Source organism: Poeciliopsis prolifica, unplaced genomic scaffold (genome assembly GCF_027474105.1).
Source record: "Poeciliopsis prolifica strain line A6 unplaced genomic scaffold, Auburn_PproV2 SCAFFOLD034, whole genome shotgun sequence".
NCBI lineage: Eukaryota > Metazoa > Chordata > Actinopteri > Cyprinodontiformes > Poeciliidae > Poeciliopsis > Poeciliopsis prolifica.
In genome coordinates, this window is record NW_026562409.1 from 5486697 (window position 1) to 5509730 (window position 23034).

The window sequence follows — 23034 nt, forward strand, 5'->3', positions numbered from 1 at the left end:
TTAAAAAATTTTTTTAAAGTGCTGAGGTAGCTTTGCCGTCACTCAGGACAGACTGAGCTCTGCATTGGTTTGGCTTGACAAGACTTGTCGGTTGAATTACCTACCAATCATTTTCAGCAAATTTGCCCCAATGGGCTCAATTCAGGTTCTTATTACATGCTCATTTCAAGCGAGTACAATTGTCTCATCTTTGCTTCATTTGACTTTTCCTCAAATTTCTCTGGATTCTGTTTTATCTCTATAGCTGCTTCCCTCGCTGTTGTCAGTCTCTTTTTTTTTTTTTTTTTACCTCATTCCACCCAGGTACTCACTTTCTTTTCTTCCCCAACTCTAACTTTAATAGAGGTCTGCAAGTGCATGATACATGTTAAAGACAAACTTGCACAGCTACAGCACTTCAAGTGTGACCGGCACCAATCAGGGTCTGCTGTCATACAATGTGAGGTTTGCTGACTGCTGGACTTTCATGCGATTGGTTTCTTTTGGCTGTTAGTCTGCAGTCTCAGCAGTACAGAAAAGAGGCAATCTTGAGGTAATGAGATTGAGAGTGGATTTTCTGATTCTGTCCTGTAATATTTAGTCCAACTTGCTGTAAAAACAGTATCTCTGTAGTTTTTAAAGGCATCTCAGTGAACATGAACGGTTTTTTAAAATGTTTTATTTAGGGTTCAAAATGAGTTGTGAAAAAATTTTAAAAAGGAAAACCAAGCATTCAACAATAAGGATGTAAGTTACTGATTGATGAGTTAATCTAAAGTTAACTGATTGACTTACGATTAATTGATAGGTGTCAATTCTTAAAATCTGAGTTTACTCGTATCAAGGGTGCCAATTAACTTGTAGATAAAAATATTTCATCGTTGGTTACGCTGAATAAAAATAGACATCATTAAATTTTAACATTATTTTTGTGTCAGTTGTACTAAATGCTGACTGAACAACCAGAAAAATGTGGTTTTATACTGGACATATGGCACAACAAGTACAAACCTATCAGATTGCTGAATAGAAAAATAAAAGATAAAAAGAATCAAAGGTGAATAACACTTAATCCCCCATTAATTAGCAGACACATCTATGAGGAAGTATCTTTTGTAGTGAAGTACATGAACTCACAACAGGCCTCAAAATCAACTGTGCTTTTTGGCGTTATGTAGTTTTTTTCATCACATCATAACTTTTTGGGTAACGATGTCATCAGATCCTCACCTTTGTAGCACATTAGTAATTTTTGAATGATACGTTGATGCAATTCAGCTGAATGTGCGTTATTATGGTAAAACTTGAGAATCTCGTGAGAGAAACAGTGGATTCTGTTTGGACCGTATCTCCTGCGGTGATATGGTTCCGCCATCTTGTATCAACGCCTGTGCTTAAGGATTACCATCGGCGCCCTCTGCTGGATGGCAGCCAAAGTACAACACTAAAAGAAGGTCTAAGCAGGCTTTACCAATCAATTTGGACAAATTTTTACCTAATTAATCATTAATAGATAATTTTTTCATCCCTAACTCACAATTAAAATAGTTCTGGCTGTGATCAAGAATTCAATTATTTTGTGATTTAATTAAGCTTTTCACTAGGTTGGCATTTTATCACTTTTTCTGCAGTAAATAAAATCCTCGTTTGGAAACAGTTTTTTCACTCAGGATTTTTGTTGTTGAATTTTAAATTGTTTGATAATCTGAACCATTTAAGTGTGACACTGAAAAAACACAAAAACAAAACCTGCTTTTTCACAGCACAACCTTTTGAACACAAGATTGCACATTTTAATACACAAAATAAAAAAAAAAACATTCTAAATTATTATTTCCAGCTGAAGTGTGCAGTAAACTAATGCTTTTTGGTATTCAGTACATTTAGCCCAAGATGACAAAGTGCATTAAGGCGAGAAGGGAATTCAGAATTAAATTGCAACTCTTATTTATTCGTCAAGTGATTTTGCAACAGATCCACTGATGTACTGTCCAGCTGTCACTACAGGACAGCTGGATAAATGATGAGGGGATGCAGGTCATGTGCAGCTTTTGTCATTGTGTCATTCCATCGCTGACAAAAAGGACCCAGCAATGCTAAAAACAACTCTTTGTTTCTTTTGTGCAGACTCGATTTGCCTCACGAGACAAAGAAGTAGCTGTTAAACAAGTGATTTCCTGCGTTGTGCTAATCTTTCAGCCTAAATAACATTAGGGAAATAAATTTCCCTAATTTCCCTAATGTCAGTAAGCTTTTCACCTTACTGACATGTGCAAATATTTGACTTGATTTACCAATTTCCCTGCATTCCAAGGGGTGTAAAATGGAAACATTTGTAACAAACAACTGCTTCTTTGTGCCCTGAAGTGCAGTCGTGGACATCAAGCCCTTGTCAAATCCTAATGGGGGGGAAGAGCATGGAGGGTTCCCTTCACAGCCGCAGCCACATTCCTACGATTGCCCAGATATTTTTTACAAGTCTTCTAATGAGAGCTGGGTCGCATAACCGAGAAGTCTGTGGCTGTACATGTGCCTTTAAACTTGATCAAGGCGCAATAATAAAACTCAGTAGGAGAATGCAGAAGTGGATTACACAAATTTATTAGAAAATGTGCAATTTGAAAGCATGAAAAACTGTTTTTTAGCAAAAACCAGTGAGTGATGAGTGTTTACTTCAACCTCTCAAAAGCCATTTTGAGATGAGTATGGGTTAAGTCTCCAATCAGCCCTCTAAAATTCAGTTTTGTGTGTATAATTCTCTGAGCTGCCCCTCTCGTGCCATAAGAAGAGGTCACAGCTGTTTGGAAAAACCCAAGAGGAAACTACACAAAATATGCACACATAACTGTGAGGATCAGGACTCATTTGCATCTGCAGAGTGTGTTGGAGCTGCAGCAATACCATGGTATTATGAATGTGTTTTGCGTGTATTAATGATCTTTCAGTCACTTCTCAGGAAATATCTTATTGATAGGATGAACCATGTCACTGAGATAAAAAGAAAAACAACAACAAAAAACCTCGTGGGGTTAAATCTGGTTCAGAATAAATCCTTACAAGATTTTTTTCCAAATTCTCCATGACCTTATACTGTGTTGATGTGTGTCCACAGGTTCCTCTTATTACGACAACGTAAGACCGCTGGCATACCCTGATTCTGACGCTGTTCTCATCTGCTTCGACATCAGCCGACCAGAAACATTGGACAGTGTTATTAAAAAGGTCAGTGTTTTTATTTTTATTCTCAAACACTTTACATCAGCACTCAATATGTGCTTATGGAGAAAAAGCAACCAGAAAATCCACCCGATCAGCATCTCATAATGACGGATTTCTGTGCCAGCAGCTTTTCATGCTCCAACGGTTGATCAAATGAGAGGCTACAGCCTCCTGTTCTTTTCTTTCATCAAAATGTCCACGGATACTTGACCTGCATCGCCTTAAGAAATAAAAGGTCAGCATGAAGAATGAGAAGGGAGGCTTTGCAGCCGGGTGGCTTTGCGAAATGTATCTAAAATGCAAAATAGTCAGCCATATCCAGTGGGTTGCTTCACAGAGTGCTACTACAAACTGAGGTTTTAGAATTTCAAATTTAAATTTAGTTAAACAGCTGTCAGGACGTGAGAGCTAAATGTTAAAATTAATTGCAGAGCCAGTGATGGAGGGGTGGAGTTCCCCCTTGTGGTTTGTGAACTTTTTACAACCAGTGGGCCACAAATGGTGAAATATCTGAGGTGTTTAAATTGCCAGCTTGATGAGTTTTCTGTGCTTGCATGTCTATCATGTGAACCAGGCTTTTTCTTTTTACGAACTTCGCATCTTGAATCCATGTGAGTGTGTTTGCCTTTAAATTACACACTTTGCAGACTAAAGACTTTCCCACAGCTCCCCTGTTGACGTGTTTAGAGGTCTGCGGGGAGCTGGTAAAATTCCCTTGAAGTTTTTGCAGGTCTAACCCTTGATGGCGTATCTTGGTGGCCTCTTTCAACAACAGGGAGCATTGCCTGCTTCTTGTTTTAACTTCTTTCCCAGGAATTACTTCGTAGGAGGGGCTGCCATGACCCCTAGTCCCTGGTTGTCACCCCAGTAATCCCTGAAACTCATGGAAAACTTGTTGCACAATCTGCATCCCAAATTAGACTCTTGACCTGCAGAAGCGAGGAGGCCTTAGAGGTCACTAGATGACAGCTGGGGGAGGAGAGAGGGTTAAACAATCAAAGCTTTTGACTGGGCCACATCAACAGGTTAAAGGTGGTTAAAGGTGGTGCTAAGCGTGAAGGATGAGCGGACACCGTGACATTTTGCACGCGGCAGGCGGTATAACTCTGAGCTTTCTTGTATTTGGGTCGCAGGGAAGAGAGACAGTGCTGTTTGAGCCGTGTCTCAGAGTGACATTTAATCTTGAAGTGAGTTTAGAAAGGAGACACCCAGACCTTTTTCTGAGGAGAACCTGAAATAGATCTGTTGACGGAGAATGCAGGAGGAATGTGTACTGTTTTCTAGGTAGAGTAGAAATCTGAGCTACATAAGATAACACATGGTTCAGCTCATGCAGCGAAACACTGAACATTGCTTCAGACAGAGGCAGAAGGAAAATGATTTCAACAAATCATTTTTACTTGTGGATATGATAAACATCAGTACAGCCTCTTGGTAAATATGGTGGCTGATAAAAAGAAAACAGCAAAACATTTTTCTCATCATAATCAGAGAAGTTGTTGTTTCTGAGTAAATTTTCAGTGTTTCCATTTCTGCAAAGTGGAAACGCTTAGCAAACAACATGTGAATGCCAAGTGGACCGGAGACCTCTCCAAAAGCAAGAAGTGAATCAGGGAAGAGTCTCCATTTAGATTTGCAATAAAATAAACAATGAGAGGCTAACTTATTTTTAGTATAATTTACTAAGAATACTTTAAAAGTAAAGTAATGTCCATGACTTTGTTATATATACCATATTTATTCATAATGTTCAGCTCCAGCATTTTGAATTCAGATGGTTCAGTTCTCCAAGTAGCATTATACCGAGCTACTTGGAGAACCATCAAAAAGAAATAAAATATTCAAATTCTAAAAAACAATTGCTCGATGTTTTCTTTTTGTAGATGCATTTCTGGCTGATATTTTAAACATATATTTGTTCTGAGGGCTCTGCCTCTGAGAAGAAACAGCCAACAAATCCTACCCTTCATCAACTATATGGCAGCTTTCCTTCAACACAAGAGGGACTGACAGTGACCCTGAGCCAGGAGCCCTGAGTATGACCTGCTCTAAACATAGCCTGATAAAGTCTTTAAACTATTGGTCAAAAGTGAATGCAAATGTGTGTGATCCTGGATATTTAAATATATGACTGAGCTTTTAAGTATGTTAAGCATTTTCAATTTTATAACAATTTTCAGTCTCTGGATTTTATAAAGATCTGGCCAACAAAAATCTAGTACCATGCTGATTTCCTATTAAGGATACATTTTCTGATCGTTTTATTGTCAGTTGTCAGTAGATTTATTTCAGGAACGGAGATAAAGTCACATCATGTTGTCTTTGTGATGCATGGGTTTAAAATAAATTCTTGTACTACCAGTTGGTGCACAGTGAGAATCAGAAACAGACATTATGTTTACATGTTTTCCCTAGAGGATGTTGATGCTTTCCCTCGGAGATTTCCAAAAATCTGCAGATGTTCATCACTACATCATCAATTCTTCACATTAATGGCCCAGATTTGTTGAAGTGGAGTTTTGTGGGTTATTTCCAGAATTCACAATCTTATCTGTTGCAAACAGCATTCAAGTCTACTCTATTTGTGCAACGCTTTGTTTCATTCTGGGTTTGAGATGTTTGCCAGTCACAGCGGAGCTGCTTCCAAAGCAGATTTCTGATATTTTAGAGTAGCAGCATTTAAAAAAAAACAAAACTTTTTAGTTTATGCAAACAGTAAAAGATCTTAAAACTGTAAGTTTAGCAGATCCCCCTAACAATGGTAAGATTTTGACAACTGATAACAACCCGCAGAACCCCACATTAAAAGATCCAAAATGTTCTCTCAGTTTAATCAAGACCTCTTGCACTTCTGAATTTCTCATTTTGCATCGACTATTATTCCCTAAATAATAAACTACTACTAATGAATAATTTATTAGACGACCATTGAAGCCCTTTCAAACACATTTTCATATTCATCTGTGCATGTTTGGGGATTGTAGGAACAAATTAAAAGGAAACGTTGTTGAAAATACTTTTTATATATGAAATTGAAATCGGCAAGAACAAAAATACCTTGAAAGTGTGCAAACTTTTTGAAGGAAATTCCAAAAAGTATGCAACATTACAATGAAAAAGTAGTTTTGTTTAAATCCATTCACTTGGTTGTTTGTAGAAACACAACTTTCAGGGTTATATTCAAAGTTTTACACAGCTAAACAATTTTCATTTCTCTCCAGCTCCTCTGCATGACAAAAAAACTGCACAAACTCCATCTAGGAGCCAGAAGTTTCAAAAGTACCTCACCTTAGCTTTTTTGTGTTTGATTGTGATTATAAACATTTTTCCCCTTTTGTCCTTGCAGTGGCAAGGAGAGACCCAAGAGTTTTGTCCCAACGCCAAAGTGGTGCTGGTGGGCTGTAAGCTTGACATGAGGACAGACGTCAACACCCTGAGGGAACTCTCCAAGCAGCGACTAATCCCTGTCACTCATGAGCAGGTAAGGATAAGCTGGAGATGGATATCTGAGATGAAAAGGGGGTTGGGATAAATACACAGATAGCGTTTCCTCTAAGATGGCTTCCAGAGAGAATCCTTGGAAGAAACACTTTTTGAAACATCAACTAAAGCAGAAGGGAAACCACCAGGGATATTCATTTGGTTTTGCATTCTTAACAATCAAATACTACAGGAGTACAAAAAGTGCTGTGTAAAATCCTCTGAGAATGCTTTCTGTGGTTGGCACACTGACCAGAATGTGCTGATATGTAATTCAAGGCTACTTTTCTTTTCTTTTTTTTTTTTTAAAAGGCTGCCGAAGAACAAGCAGTGAGTGGAGTTTACGTCTACAATAACCATGCAGATGTAGGGTTTAAAAAAAAAATGCAGAATGAATAGAAAATGGACATTGATAAACGGGCGAGTCCTTTTATCGCATTCAGCCTTGGCCTCTAAGCCAAGGACGTGGGGGAGAAGAGGGCAGGAAGCTGATGATAAACTGTAAATCTGGGAATTTTTTAATCAGCTCATTGTGCTTTTGTTACTGTCCTTCTGTGTTCGATGTACAAGTCAAGTTTTTTCTCAAAAGCTCAGCCACATAAAAAGATTAAACAAACAAAATCCAGATAAAGAGAGGAGCAGATCGTATGCAGACCACATGAAGCACTTGTTTTTGTTTCAGTTTTGTTTCAGGGCAGCTGTGTTTGAAGATACCCTCCCAAAAAAACTGAGTCTACCAGCAGAGACCTGAGCTACGTACACAAACATTTTGGTGCTCTAATCCAATAGCTTGTGTTGTTATCCTGCTGCTGATCTCAAATTGATTTAGAGCAGAGCTGAAGAGTCGCCAGCGAGAGTGACCACTGGGTGAACTCCAGGTATTTCCATTCTAATCTGCTGGAGATTCGATCAGCTGGGCCTCTTCCAACCTGCCACAGCTGAGTCTAAAACCGTTTTTCCACCTGATGAAGGCTTCGCCGCTCATTACATGAACCTCGGAGCGCGCTACGATAGAAATCAAACCACGTCAGCTGAGGTTGTAAACTCTGTTTGGAGAGCATGCGGTTTAAGCTGCATCCTGTGTCCTACAACCTCTGCATGCGAATTAAAAGCCGCTTGTGAAACAAGAGAGATCAGCCGAGCCTGAAGTGCACCGCTGAGTGGGGCTGAGGGATTTTAAAATTAAATTTGCTTCACTTGATCTTAAGCAAACAATTTGCAGTCTTAATTATCTGTGTATATTGTTACATTACTCAGGGGTAATCTTCAGAGCGAGATGAGTTCTGTTTGAGTTTAGTCTCTCTGAACGGCTTCACTGACATCAGGTGTTTCCTCTTCCTGAGAAACCAGCATCTGTGTTCATCTTGTGACAAAAGGCCTTTATTTATTCACTAGTTGTTGCATTTTGCAACTTGAACTGTTTTTGTAAAAGTTACATTTATCAGTCTGAACTGTCCATACATTTAAAACTAAATGTAATTTCTTTGCTACTTAGCCACCAGACTGTTTTCTATAATCTTGGAGTAAACTTGACTCACTGTTGCTTGGGTTCAAACCTGTTTACTTCAGTCTTAGCATCAACCAGCAAGGCAGAATCAGATAGAAATTCAGATGGATGAATGGATTTTTTCCATCCATTCATGTTTAAAGTCTAATATTTGTGGAAATATGCTATAGAGTTATTAAAAGCTTTGGGATTTTACAGATTAATTTTGGGCTAAGTAACAAAATGTAACTTATCTGTTGGTTGTGCCTTCTGTAATTTACACAAATGACAAATTTCTATTATGTTTATGTACGTGACGTCAATGGAAAGTCAGTTCTGCCTGTTTCCTGTCAAGGTCAGGTGTATTTTACATGCTTGGTGTGAAGCTGCTCTGCATTTCATCCTACCAAAGAATTTAGATGTTTTTCTACAATATGAGTGTCAAGGCAAGCTCTATAACGAGAGTGTAGCCAACAACACTTCCATCAAAATGTTTTTATGTTGTTTCTGTGGCTGGTAAGTTAAACTGCGCAGCTTTCTTAACTTCATCTCCTCTCGTTCTTGTCCCAGGGAAGCGCGATAGGCCGACAGATGGGGGCGGTGGCCTACGTGGAGTGCAGCTCCAAGGTTTCAGAGAACAGCGTCCGCGACGTGTTCCACATCACCACCTTAGCGTCGGTGCGGCAGCCGCATAAGCCTCAGTTAAAGCGCAGCAGTTCCCGCAGAGGCCTAAAGAGGGTTTCGCATCTGCCCCTGCCGCCTCTGTCGGGTCGGACTGAGCAAACGGACCCCGCCCCGGCCATCCAAAAGGACCGGGCCAAGAGCTGTTCACTAATGTAGAGAGCCCCAGCCTCAGTGATATGCAGTACATATGTAAATACACAAAACAGAAATATATGAAAGAGAAAGTCTATTTATTATTTCGGAGTTTTTTTTTTGTGCATTTTTATTTTTTGCACTCTAGATGAGGGAGAAGAGAAAAACACCGCTCAAACAAATGCTTTGGATTTTATTTTCCTTTTTTGCTGTGTGTGTGTAGGTGTGTGTGTGCATACTTTAGAAGCTGTTTAGTTCTTTGTGTTGTTTTGAAACCATGGCAAATTGGACTAACCCTCTGGAAATGCAGAAGCCGCGATAGTGGAAGTGCGGTCTCGTCTGAGGGAATTAAAGTGAAATTAATTTTCTGAGAAGGATGGCGCGGCGGCGAGCGGGAAGTGGCCATGTGAGGGGAGACGAGTTGATTCAGGATATCAGCGAATGAAACTTGTTGTTTTTCACAGAAGGTGTTGCTCGGCTGCCTGAAGTTGCGTCTCCTGTTGCTAAATTTGGGAGGAAAACAAGCAAATCCATCATTTATGCTGAAAGTGGACTCTGGTGTTTATCTGAATGATGATGGTCTATTAAGAGAAGGAGGTTGAAAGAGACTGAAATGTTGTTAATGGTGTGTGTGCGTGTGTGTGTCAGAGAGAGCACTATTACCAAAAGTGCATCTTAGGAACAAAATATTGTATTTTCTTTTCTTTTTTCCCACTTTAACACTATTTTTCTCATCTGCTCCATTTGACCCAATTTGATTCACTGGAATTAATGCTGTTAACAGAATTTTAAAAATTTGTGGGAAAATAAAATGCTTACAAACTGGGGCTATTTTGTTGTGCTTGGACTCTGGGAAAGTGTAATTCCTGGTTAAACTGTATTTTGTTGTTTTAATTATTTTAATGGCATTGGACTTGCTGTGGATTGATTATTTTTTTTCTCTTTCTGCTTTTCTTGTGACAAATTTAAAGGTTTAATTTAAAAGTTTAATAAAGTGCATCTTGAATATCTGAGCAAATTGAAAAAACAGGTCTGAAATCATGATTTCAATAATTACAGAAATCTGTCCAGAACATTGTTGCCTCCTAAACCCATTTTGTTGAGCCATCCTTGGTGGCAGCTGCTAACAAACATTATGACAACCCTGGATGAGTTTTGGCACCATCTTCTTTTCAAAATTGTTTTATTTCAGCCTTATTTGAGTTTGTTTTCAACATAAACTATCTATTTTAAGAGTATTCCACTGAATTTCATCTAGACTTTAACTAGACCCTCATAGGAATTTGTTATTCTATTGAATACTACACATGATCAAATTCCTGAAACAGTCCCAGACAATAATACTGCCACTACCTTGTTTGTTTGTGGATGTTCTTTTTCTAGAATACTTTAAAAAAAAAAAATCCACCTTTGTCTTTTTGATCTAAAGAATATTTTCTAAATATTTTGGGGATCAACAGAATTTTCATCATATCAACATCACATTTGACTACCATTATTAATCTATCTTATTTCAGTTTGACAGGTTCAACTAAAGTGTCTGTTGAGTTGTGGGCCAGTGAAATTGCCCCAAAAATCTGGCTAAACCACAATGAAACGATGATTTAACAAAAAGGTCAGTTAAATGACATAGAGCCATTTCCTTTGGACAGTTTCCTTCCCTCTTAATAAATGAAATCATCATGTGAATTCCACATCCTATATTTGATTGACTTATTATTATCTAGTAGGAAGATAAATGTGATAACCTGAAGCAGTCAAGTGTGACAAAAAAGCAAATAATTTTGCAGTGGAGCAAACACTAAATCTATAACCAAATGTCTCATTATGACCAATCTAATCTGGAAAATTCCCTTTATTGAGATTTGAAAATCCCTCTTTTCTTGTTTTTTCTTGTTTCAGCACAGAATAAGTTAAACTGAACAGCTCTGTTGCTGCAGCTCCACCAGATAGTAGCTCTGATTGAAACAGCAGAATCCATTCTTTGTCAAGAGATTTGTTATCTTTACCTGACAACAGTTTTACCTTTAGGCTGAATCCAAAGCTGAAACTTGGCTTCTCTCTAAAAAGTTGAATTAATCAATATTACATTTATAAGGGGTCAAATAAGAAAAAAAATCTTGTTATATATTTGGAGTGTGAGTGCAAAAACATTGGCGAAAGATGTCAGTTTCGATAAACCTCCTCCCCCTCTATCATATCTTTCTCCTCTGCCGTTACATCACTCCCACTCCGTGTTTCAACATCTGAGCTGATATAATCTCCTGGCCATTTAACTGGAGTGGTGTGGCCACAACATGATCATTATGTGTGCTTACATAATTAAACTGGCATTGCAGAACCATCAAGCAGCAGCATCCATGGGTTGCAGTGGAGTGCCACCCCCTCCTTCCTGCTTGGTGAATATCTGCTTTGGCTTTTTGAGAAAAACACGTTTCCACTAACGCGAGAAAGAGGAAACAGCAGGTTGCAGCAGATGTTCGTTTCCCATAGACACCTGCTTCAACATTTTCATCTGATTAGGCCTCTTTGATTACTTGCTCAGTCAGGTCTGTAGCATTACTACTGTTTATTGGAGAAAAGACCATTTTCAGTTGTAAAAATAGAGGTTTACCACTTTAAAAAAATACTTCTGCGACAAATAAAAATGCTAATTTTATCAAGGTAAATATCCAGAGAATTTGATGACATAATCTGCTTTAAATAACAGCATCCTCATAATATCATGCAGATATTATCACTGATGTTTGTCGCAAATGAAAGATTCTTTTCGCTTTGGTCTAAAGAGAACCAGAAAACCACCTGGTGAGCAATAAATAAATAAAAATCACAATTTAAAATGACGTTTCTGAGTCGTCCACTCAGCTAAAATAAAGGCATCCAGCTGGTTCTTTATCAGCGTGAATACATGATACACATCCATAATCTCACCATTAGTGCAAATTAAAATAAACAAGTACAACATATGTCACCACATAGATGTTTGTTTATCGTAGCAAAACAAATTCCTCCTTCGTTGGATCTGTCAAGCTCCAGAAAAAAACATAAACATTTTACATTTAAGAACTGAATAAAATAATTTAAACTCCTATGAAAACCACTTCAACATCTGTAATCCTCGGCTCTCAGTTTCTTCTGACGAGACAAGCTCAGGCGGCAGGGATGGTGTGTTTTAACATAATGCTGCAACATTTTGAAATATCACATTTTAGAATGTTTTTATTTTTTTTCCAGCAGGGTTATAAATATCCACAGCATCTTTGAACTGTCTACCCACAGAACGGAAAAGCATTTCATCTGAGGGAATATTTTACAAATCTTTAAAGTATAGGTTCTTCACTACTTATATCTGACATTGTCCTTAGACTTAGTGTAGTTTTGTTTCTTTTATATGTTCCATTATTTTACACTTGTGACCCACCAAAGACCGCAAATTAAGACTTTTTTGTCCTTTTCAAATAATAAAATACTGTTGTTAGAAACCTTTTTCCAGTTTTTTGAAGATCCAAAACAACTTGCTGCTGCTGCTATGCTTTACACACTTTAGGCCTCCGAGGTAAAAGACTTTATCACGTTAGAAAAGCGGAGGTTCATCAATTCTACATGGATAAAGAGATCAGTGAGCTGTAAGATGGGGCTGGCCTATAAAAAAAGCTGTGGAAAGGTTCGAATCCTGCTGTGTCCCCACAGTTTAAATTGACACTTGAGAAGATTAGTCCAACGCTGCCTGTTGGACTAATCTTCCTCTGTGAAGACACAGAGGAAACATCGTCTCCACTGCTTTGTCTATGAAAGCAGTCACCCAGAAGTTGATTTAGATGCGACCTGTCAGGATAAATACAAATCAGAAGCTGCTTTGTTCGACGAATCAGATGGGCATCAGACATTATCTTGACAATGTACTCCCACTAACACCCAGGATTATTACTACAGGACGTCTCGCTTCCATTTCAGCAATCTAATCAGCCGCTTGCCCTTTTAACGCTGGTACCACACGGGAATCAGAAGTACCTTTGTGGATTCTCTCCTCTGGTTCTGCATTCTTTGGTTTCCCTGCTCTGCTCTGATGTCCCAAGCAAAAAGACTTCAGTCAGCTTGTGCCTGACTGAGCAGAGTTGACGTCTTTCGCACATTAAACCCATCATTCTTGATGTTCCTGGCTAATTATGACAATTTGCAGACAAGGTCACGTCCCTGTGGTGTTGAAAAAAAAAAAAAAAAAGGAGAGCAATGAAGAGGAGGAGAGAGTCGGCACTTCCTGCCTGCTGACAATATGGGTGCAGAGCACGGCCACAAATTGCATACAGTCAGGAGAGGATTTGTAATGAGCTGCAGAATTTGACCCAGCAGAACGCAAATGCATTTTACCAGGAAGTCAGCAGAGGGTTTTGGCAGTCCTCATTCATGATGCTGGAATAAATCATCACTACTGCATGAACAAGAACTTTGTAGCGTATATTAGTCTAACTGCATCTCCTGTGACGCCTTTTATAATGTCCCAACTTTATATTTCCATATTTGCCTGCAGTTAAATCCCAAAATGTGGAGATGGGCCTGGACTCGTCTCTGAGGTGTTTAGGCAATGAAAACCCGGACCAGGGGGATTAATTAACCTAATCTTTAATGCCTTTTGCCCTAAAGTCATGTTCATTAAAATATACAAGCCTGTGTTTATTTATATTTTCCCACGTCTATATCAGCTCAACGTCTCAGCATGTCGTTGCAGCACAATTTCAAATTGTTTACTATGAACTGTGAAAGAGGAAGAGTCTGATTAACATGAGCTAACTTTATTCTGGATCATTTGGTTTAAAACGTCTGAATGTTTATGTGTGTGTGACCGACCTGTGCAAAAGTAGATCAGAACTCAAAAATGTACTGAGATCAGTTTCCACCCATTTAGATGTAGAAAAAAGAGGGAAGATTTCTGCCATGACTCAGAGCAAAAACTTTTAAAGCTGTTGCCGGCAAATCAAACAAACTCCTTCTTGAAATGAACAAACATCTTTTGACTTGATAAATTATAATTGATTTCCACTTTGGTGTGAAAATGTGAAGCCCTATGTCAGCAAGAGGGAGCGGATTGTTCCAGTGCTCTGTTTATCTGAAAAAATAAACAAATTCTCCCTCAACATCCATGAGGTGTGGCAGATCAGTATCACTAAACGAAACACCTTTCTTGTGAAATATTCCAACATATGCTGAACTCGTAGGAGCACTTCTCACTACAGAGAACGGTGGAGTTAACTGTTTGTTAAGCAAAGTAAAATACTACACGATGTACTTTAAAGAAATGACTTGCAGACAATATGCTTAAGAAGGAACAAGTATTATAGATATATTTATTGCCAAACTATTTACCAAGCAAAAAGACTTTTGCTTGGTAAATAGCATTCTTCTGTCTGTTCATAACATTGAAACCCAAGTCAGACCATTTTTTATAGCACTACAGAATGGACTGTAGTGCTGTAGAGAAATTTAAAACTAAAAATACAATAATAAATTAAAAGACATAATTCAGATCTTCTAACACTTTCCCTGGTCAGAGATATGTAAGAGCAAACACCAAAGGCATGCAGACTACCTCTAGACAGATTTGTGAAAGAATAGGTGGCTCTCAAGAGCTCAGTAAATTCCAGTTTGGGGAATTATTTAAAAAACTAATCCTTCTTTAAACTTCTTTCTCCACAGCTTTATCCCTGACTTGTCTGCCATGTTCCTTCGTCCTCACGACGTCGTTTCTTAACTAATGTTCTCTAACAAACCGCTGAGGCCGTCACACACCAGCTGGATTTATTTTGTTAGAGCTGTTGAGTTTAAATTATGCACAAGTGGAATTTATTGAGAAAATGTATGCTTTCAGATTTAAATGTATTCACAGATGAAACAGTAAAAATCGACTAAATACATGAGCGGTACGCATTTCACATTTTTATTTGTACCACTCTTCCCTCCCTGTTAAAAACGATGCACTGCTTTGTGTTGTTCCATCATGTCCAATCTCAATAAAACACATTACAGTCTGTTGTTTGGGTTGAAGTTTGAGATTGGGGTTGGTGAGAAGACGTGTGTGACTTGGAAAACATTTCAATTCTCAAGTCCAAATGGAAAGGTTTTGTTTTTGTTGGTTTTCTCTCTTCATAGTTTTGACTTGCTCTGGAGTTTTATTGTTGCTGCAGGAAGTTGACAGCAAAGGGACCTGATGGATAGACAGGTACATATGACTCGATTTAAATCACATTGTCTCCATATAAAGCAGGAAACTCTGAGTTGAAATAAAATATTTATTTTGAGCAAGAAAAATCTCAGAGAAAAAAAATTATTCACAAAAAATCTCATAATAGTGAAACAGAAGAAAACTAAACGTTAGTATCCTATTGAAAAGAAGATAAAGCTTAATAAATCCTACCAGCAATTGTTTAATCTAAATATGTCCCACATTATATACATTTACTCCATGTCACAATTTCTACTCTTTTCAAATTGTACCTGTAAAATTATTATATTAAAATGTGATGCTATGCCTCAATAAATGAAATAAAACCAGCTTAAAAGCAAATAAACTGTGAGAATGCTTATTATTTGAATGTATGTAGTTGATGAAAATGCAACTAAAAAGAAACCCACTTCAATGTGATGGTGTTTTAACACCACAACTGTTCACCAGCAGCATTTTACTGGCAAAAACTTCTCATACCAACAGAGTTTCTGCATGAAGCTGATTTCTTAAGACCAGAAGAAATATTTTAAGTCTTCCTAATCAAGGTGCTACACTCGCCACCTGTCAGCAGATAATTACACAGAGAGCACAGCGAGATGTTGCTGTTGAGATCTGTTCTCACCCAGGAAACAGATGCTCTGTATTTTTGGATCATCAGCAGATTGCTTGGATTTAACGTTTCAATGTTTCAAAGCTACAGGTCACCTTTTTACTTTCTATTGTCGCCATAGATACTGAATCAGCTAATGCAACTTCTGTAACTGTGTGTGGCAATTAACGAGCGTAAAACAGGAGCAAAGCTGCACTTTTGCTGTACCTTGTGTGTCAGAATACTTTTCAATATAAAATGATTGCCCAAAAATCTGTTTCCTTGATTTTTATAATACTTACATGCCGTTGTTTATCTACACGTTCACACATTTGGGGGATGACCTTTTAGCCGTTTGCTATTTGTCCATCGAGCAGCTTGAGGTGAGCGTCTGGGGGTTTAGTGCACTGATGAGGACACATCACTGTCATCCCCCAAGAGACAGAGGAGCATTGTTTATTCATCCATCCCAAAAGGGTAAGATCCCTTGAAAAGCTGTGACCTTACCCTTTGCTTTGAGCTCCTAAGAAAGCAAAAACATCAGTTTTGTAATTCAGAAGTTTGTGATTTTGAGTCAGTGGATCTTTGGTATAAAGTTAGGCCGTCAAAGTTAATCTGCGGCTGCAAACGTGTGTGCTGGCGCCTTTGGAGGTGTGGTGTTGAAATGCGTCAAAACAAGAAATTCTGCTGGGCAGCATTCAAAAAGAAAGCACAATAGTTTTATGATTAAAATCATTTATGAAAAACTGGCAAATTTACAAGTGCAGATGAAGAAAACTAGAATGACGTAGAGTCTGTCAAAAAATAGACATAATGGGAGGATCTGTAAAGAAACTGACAAAACAAAGGAGTAAAAAACACAAAGAACGACTCAACAAATTAGTTGAGTCGGAACAAAAACCGAGGCAACTACAGCAGGGTGATAAACAAAATGAATATACAATGGTCCAGGAAACTAACCACTAACTAAACTCATATATTTTTTGTCTGCACCCAACAGGGTAACCACTTAAACCATAAACAAAAAACTCTACCAAATTTTATTAAGCAATTTTGTCAGTGTGACCAGGCACAACATCCTGGTTCAAAGGTCAGTTGTCTCTTCTTCTCTGTCACTATTCACCAGTGCGTTCTTTTGTGCACTAAGGAGAAAATGTTAATTGAATTTACTGAGCTCTAACTTTGCAGAAAGTATTACTTTTATGGAGCATTATTCGACACGTTACTTTTATGGAGCATTATTCGACACATATTCACATTCACAACTTAAAAAAACAAAAAACAAAAGAAGAAATTCAGTTTGAGAAAATCAAGAACACAGTCTGTGAAATTAAACATTTTTAATGTCAACCTGAAGGCATTTTTCAACTGTTCTAATTAGAATAGTGGAGTGTAGACATAAGTACGTTCATGGTCAGGTATTTTGCTTCTAGACACTATTTTTATGGGATTGAAAAATTAAGTGTACATTGAACTTTTTGTAATGACAATACTTCAGTGGATTAATTCAGTAAATGCACACAAGGAAGGAAAAAGAAAGGAATTTACGGACCTTGTGCACTTAAAACAAAAACACAGAGGGAAAAAATATTGCACCAATAATTTTGACAAATAACAGCTTTTTTTTTTGAGAGACTGAGGAAAAGCGGTCAGCTTGTTCTCAAGCAATGTCACTGTAGACTTATTTCCATAAAGTTCATCGCTAAAGGTGCATCATGTGTTTCATTTCTAGTGTTTACCCTAAAACGAATGCTAGCAGGTAAAGCCATCCAACCCCTATGCTTTGTCTTTTTGCTGCATTAATTTAGTCTCCTCACGTCTTTTTATGTTTGTTTCTGACACTGAGTGTGCAGAATAATGCTGCTCCTGTCTTCTGCTGTGACTGGCTGCGATATGAGGAATCAATCAGGCATTCATGTACATACAGCACTGAGCAAACACCTTAGTCGCATTTATCAATTAAAAGACTGCATCAGTGCTTAATATATGACCTGCAGTAACACCAGGGAGATAATTCAAGTTATCTTAAAGTTAAGTAGATGGCGTTGGCTCCGTTTCAATTTTTGGTACTTTATCATCAAGGTTAATTTGGTGTCTTTATTAAAATAAATGAACACATTCAACCTTGAACCTGAAGAAACATAAAAAAACAGAATAAAGAACAATAATTTCCTAAAAATATACGTTAGGAAATTAGAAAAGTCTTTAGAAAAGTCTGTAGAAAAGTCTTTGTCGCAATGCAAATGTTTTATTATTATTATTATTATTTTTTTTTGTCAAACCATAAAACAAATTCTAATGCATCTTTTCAAACAATAAATTAAGATATCTAAATTTTTTACTGGCCACACCCAAGGCCTATTTCTGTATGAGCTGTAAAATTGTGAAATATCTTAAGTAGAAACTCTGACAACAAAAAGTTGGCTAAAATATCTTAAAAGCAACACGTGATGTCCCAATCTAGAGAAATTCAAGAACTGCTGAGGAACAAAACCTCTGATATCTGGTTATTTCTTTGGCTTTGGAACTCCAGGAATTACAGTGAGAGAGATTATTCACAAATGTAGAAAACATGGAAAGGTGAATAACTTTCCCTGGAGTGACCAGCCTTCTCAAACAACTCATCCAGAAGGGAAAAAAACCTAGGACAAAATGTAAAGCACTGCAGGCATCACCTGCCTCGGCTGAGGTCAGTCTTACTCACTAATAAGGAAAAAACAAAACAAAATTTGCATCCATGGGAGAGTTTCATGGAAAAACTTCTGCAGAAACAGCAAACATTTGCCAAAAACATTGATGAACTCCAAGCCAAAAATAAAAGTGTAACTTTACCATAACATTCTTGGTATAAAGCTAACAAAACATTTCAGAAAAAAACTGCATAATGACACCATTATGAGGTGTTTTTGGTGGTTTTGGTGTTTGTGATGGTTTGATGCTACTTTCCTTCTTCAAAACCTAGATGACTTTTGATAATTGATGAACGATAAGTCAGATCTTACCAGAAAGTTTTGAAGGACGAAGTCTGGGGAAGAAGCAACCTCCTCTCTTTTCATCCTGATGAACCTCAATAATTTGATTTTATGCTATTATTTAAGCATAAAAGACTCATTAGGGAGCAAGGAATGAAGAAAGCCATTTGTGGTGACCTAGTCAAAGTCTGGACCTAAATCTTATTGCAATGTTATGAGGCGATCTTTACTCTTGAAACACGCTGAGTGTTAATGAAAAGCTTTCAGAAAAGAAGTTTTCCAACAATAATTCAGAGTGAAGTGAACAATATACCAGTTTTTGTAAATGCTGATTATTATCACTGATTAGGTTTAGTGGTATTTAGTTTCACGCTTAAGTGTGGGTTGGACTGAATAGATATTTTTCTGTAAATTAAATCATTGCGTTACATTACTTGTGTTAGGATCATCGATATTTTTTGTTTTTACGAATAGTATTTCAATATTTGAGGAAACATTCCTTTTTTGGACTTGGAGCAAATAGGATTATTTTCTATAAGTAACTACCAAATAATTAAGCCTTTTAGAACAATAAAGTAATCAAAAAGCTTCGTAAAGTGAGTCTCTCTGCGTGACATTGAAAATGTAGAGGTTCATTCAATGTGTAGTCGGACAGGCACTTTAGAAAATTATAATGTCAGTGCACCTTGCATCACCGATTCTTAATGTCAACGGGGAGACAGGGCCATCATTTAGGATAGAAAGTGTGGCTGTCGCTTAGTAAGGATGATTAGAGAGTATCAAAACCCATTTCTGATGCTACAAAGCTCATGTTTTGCTCAAAAGAGACTGCAGATTTTTGCAATGCACTGGAGTTCCAGTTGAGGTAAATTAAACGCACACTAGCGAGCTGTTTTGTCACTCCTTACTCCTCTTGGGTTTTTCAACTCATATGCATTTTCTGCAGGTGTTCCAGACTCTCAGGCTAGTTTTCATCAGTGCACAGAACAACAACACCGATTATGAATTATGGAAGCAGGAGAAAGCAAGCAACAATTATCGAAAGAGTGTTTTCTGACAACCTGACAGTATGAATAGTAATACCACTGTGGCGAGAAGTGAATCTGACCCATAATGGCTGTATGAGTTTCCACAGAGACACTGACGTCACTGCACCTTTGATGAGGATGAACGTGCCTCGGAATGGTAATGAACTCTCTCAGGTCCGAGATGTGTTGTCAGTTAACTGACATTGGTGAGTCACTCCACGTACGCAAACACAGCAGCAAAACAAACTGAAAGTGCAGCACATTGTTAGAGCTGGACGGACAAAAACAACACAAAGAGGAAATATGAGCATAGGCAGTTTATTGGTAAGGGGAAAAAAAAGCAACTGAGTTACTTCTAATCAGGGCTGTGAAGCCTTCAGCACACGATCCAACATGACGCACAGCCCGGAGAGTGTTTAGCCCTCTGTCCACCTCCTCTCTTTGCATCCTGCGTGGTCTGCCTCTGCATTATTAAAGGTCACAGATGTTTTCCAACCTGTGACTCAGGACTTAGACTGCAAGAAAAAGTGCACAAACTTTGAGAATTTGATTTATTTCAGGAAGACCGGCATCAAAACTCTAAGACCTCCCATATGTGTAGCTGCACATGATTCTGCAGTTGAAACCAGATATTTTATTATGCTACATATATATATATATATATATATATATATATATATATATATATATATATATATATATATATATATATATATATATATTTTTTTTTTTTTTAGCCTGTGTTTAGCTGCTGCTGTTCACCTGTAGGTGTGGCCAGGCAGGCTGCAGTATTCACACCTGACAGCAACCTCATCACTGGGCTGCAGGGAATAAAGGAAGCTGTTTGACATTCTCAGCAGTTCTAGACTCAAGTCTGTTGTAAGACTTTCCTCCTGAGGTGGCTGATCTCTTAAGTCATTACTGCCTCTCCTACACAGTCCCTACTTTCTTCTACACCCAAACAATTGGAGAAGCAAAACATCCTGCCACTTACATTCAGTTGGCAAAAGTTGTTTGTGCAAACTGCAACTCCTAAAATGTGCAGCTCTTCTCTCTTCTCTTTCTTTCTCTTCTCTTCTCTTCTCTTCTCTCTCTCTCTTCTCTTCTCTCTTCTCTTCTCTTCTCTTCTCTTCTCTTCTCTTCTCTTCTCTTCTCTTCTCTTCTCTTCTCTTCTCTTCTCTTCTCTTCTCTTCTCTTCTCTTCTCTTCTCTTCTCTTCTCTCATCATGAACAGTACAGTAGAAACTCCCATGATGTTTATGTTTGCATTTAATTGTTAAAATGGATAACAATTCAGGCATCTGAAAATTGTGCCCAAGAATATATTTTCAATAAGATTTCTTTTCCATTATGCTCTGTGTGTTGCTTGTTGGTATTTTGCATTTAAATACCAAAAACTTATAAAGTCATTCAATCATTATCTGGACTTACAAATTATTTAAAGAAATAGCAATTTTCAAATTGCTATTCAAAGATTGATTTTGAAGCATGTAATAAAACCATCTCCCAAAACAACCTCTCTTATGTTTTTGCAACTTCAAATTATTTCAGTATTGAAATAATGTCAGGCAGTGAAAATATTATTGTCTTTTTAAGCAGTGCAAACATCTAGCATTCATCATAGCAAACTGTCCACGGTGCTTGTGAACATGAACGTGTGTTGCTCAGTGAGCTTGAAAGGTTTTTTTTGGATGCTGTCCTGACCCGACTAAGCAATCGTGGCATATAACCAAGCCGGCAGTAGCCGCTTTCAGACTCAAAGGCCAGAACAGACTGGCACCTTGTTATGTGGACTGCTGTTAGAGTGTGGTGTTATGCTCTGTAGTTAAAATGGCAGCAGCATAAAAGCACAAAAGCTGGCTCTGACTTGCCGTCGGTAATTCAGTTAATGCTGTGCAGGAGAAATTTAGCATGTTATAAAACAAAAACAAAAAAGAACAATTGTATTCTCTGTGAGCACTGCCCCACTTTTTAGAGACACTTTTTTCTATTAGTGTGTTCTTAGTGATAATATTACAAATATATGCCTCATTATAAGCAATTAGTTTTTTCTTTGCATCAAACTGAAGGGAACAACTGCATTGTGAATTAAATAGGCTTATGCACTTTATTTGTTATATTGAATGTGTGTGAGCTTATTTTTTGGATGCACTTGCTTGACTGTGTGGTTCCATGTTTATGTATGAAATGCATCCATTTCTAAATGAGCAATGAGGATAGCAAATGAGGTCGAGTTGTTTAAACTGCTGCGGTACGTCTGCATGTCTTTCCTTTTGGAGATCTATAAACAACGTGCTGCTGAATAAAATAATAGTAGGAAGGCGGGCAAGTTTGAAATAGGACAAAGATGACGTCAGTTAGGGTTAATAACTTAAATGTAAGTCTCACTGTATTTTTCTTTTTTGGTGGATTTGAGGGCTGAATTTAGTCAACAATTTAATCAGGGAGATGTGTAGTTTACCTCAGTTACTGAATGAAATTTACTACCTGAGTTCAAGATGGGATTATAGAAGGATAAACACATGATTGATCTTAATTTTTTTTCCCTTAGCAGTAATATTTTTTACCATGGCAGTAACTTTAAAGGTTTAGTAAAGTTATGTCAAACTGAGATATTGTACAACTAAAACTGATTTCAACCATACTGTGATAATCCTGTGTCCTGAATGTGCTGGGAGGGAGTGGAGGAGGAAATTAGTTCTTCTAATCAGATTTATTGGGTTCAACAGCTGCAACTTGTGATTATATCAATGCAATCACATCTGAAACTGAAATGATTTAATCTCAGCGCAGAGATTCTTTAAAAAAATGCAGTTGGAGCCATCATTTAACAATTCAAACTTGTTAAATAATGCAGAAGTCTTGAGAGTTGTAATTGTTTTCATTTGTATATTGGAATATAAACTGTTGAATTTTGCAACACTCTGGGTTGATCTAGAAATGCATTAATTCTTTGCCCTCTGCAGAACCTCTCTCCAATTTCTGTGACCATTATTTCAACTAAGTTTTTCTGAATTTATTGTTGTATTTAAATGTAATTGCTGTGAAAGACTAAAGTTTACTATGAATGACTGGCTTTCAATGTTCTATGTCAACCAAAGTACCAATTATTTCTCGAGGATTTAAAGTTTAATGAAAATATAAACCTTAGAGGACGTCAAACTGAGAACAATTTTTAACAACCAACCATTAGTTCAGGGTCTATCCAAATTGTTTGATTTGATTCTGGACAAAGCGTAAAGCAAT

General features: G+C 37.6%; 1 protein-coding gene across 1 annotated transcript in view; it reads left to right on the forward strand.

The window, feature by feature from the left end:
- The window catches only part of rnd2 (Rho family GTPase 2), a 36182-nt gene extending 26375 nt beyond the window's left edge, over positions 1–9807 (forward strand). The window contains exons 3-5 of the mRNA XM_055052098.1: positions 3092–3201; positions 6545–6679; positions 8735–9807. Of these exons, the coding sequence (XP_054908073.1) occupies positions 3092–3201; positions 6545–6679; positions 8735–9004 (515 nt within the window). The 3' untranslated portion in view covers positions 9005–9807. The remainder of the gene's footprint in view (positions 1–3091; positions 3202–6544; positions 6680–8734) is intronic.
- The last annotated feature ends 13227 nt before the right edge of the window (positions 9808–23034 follow it).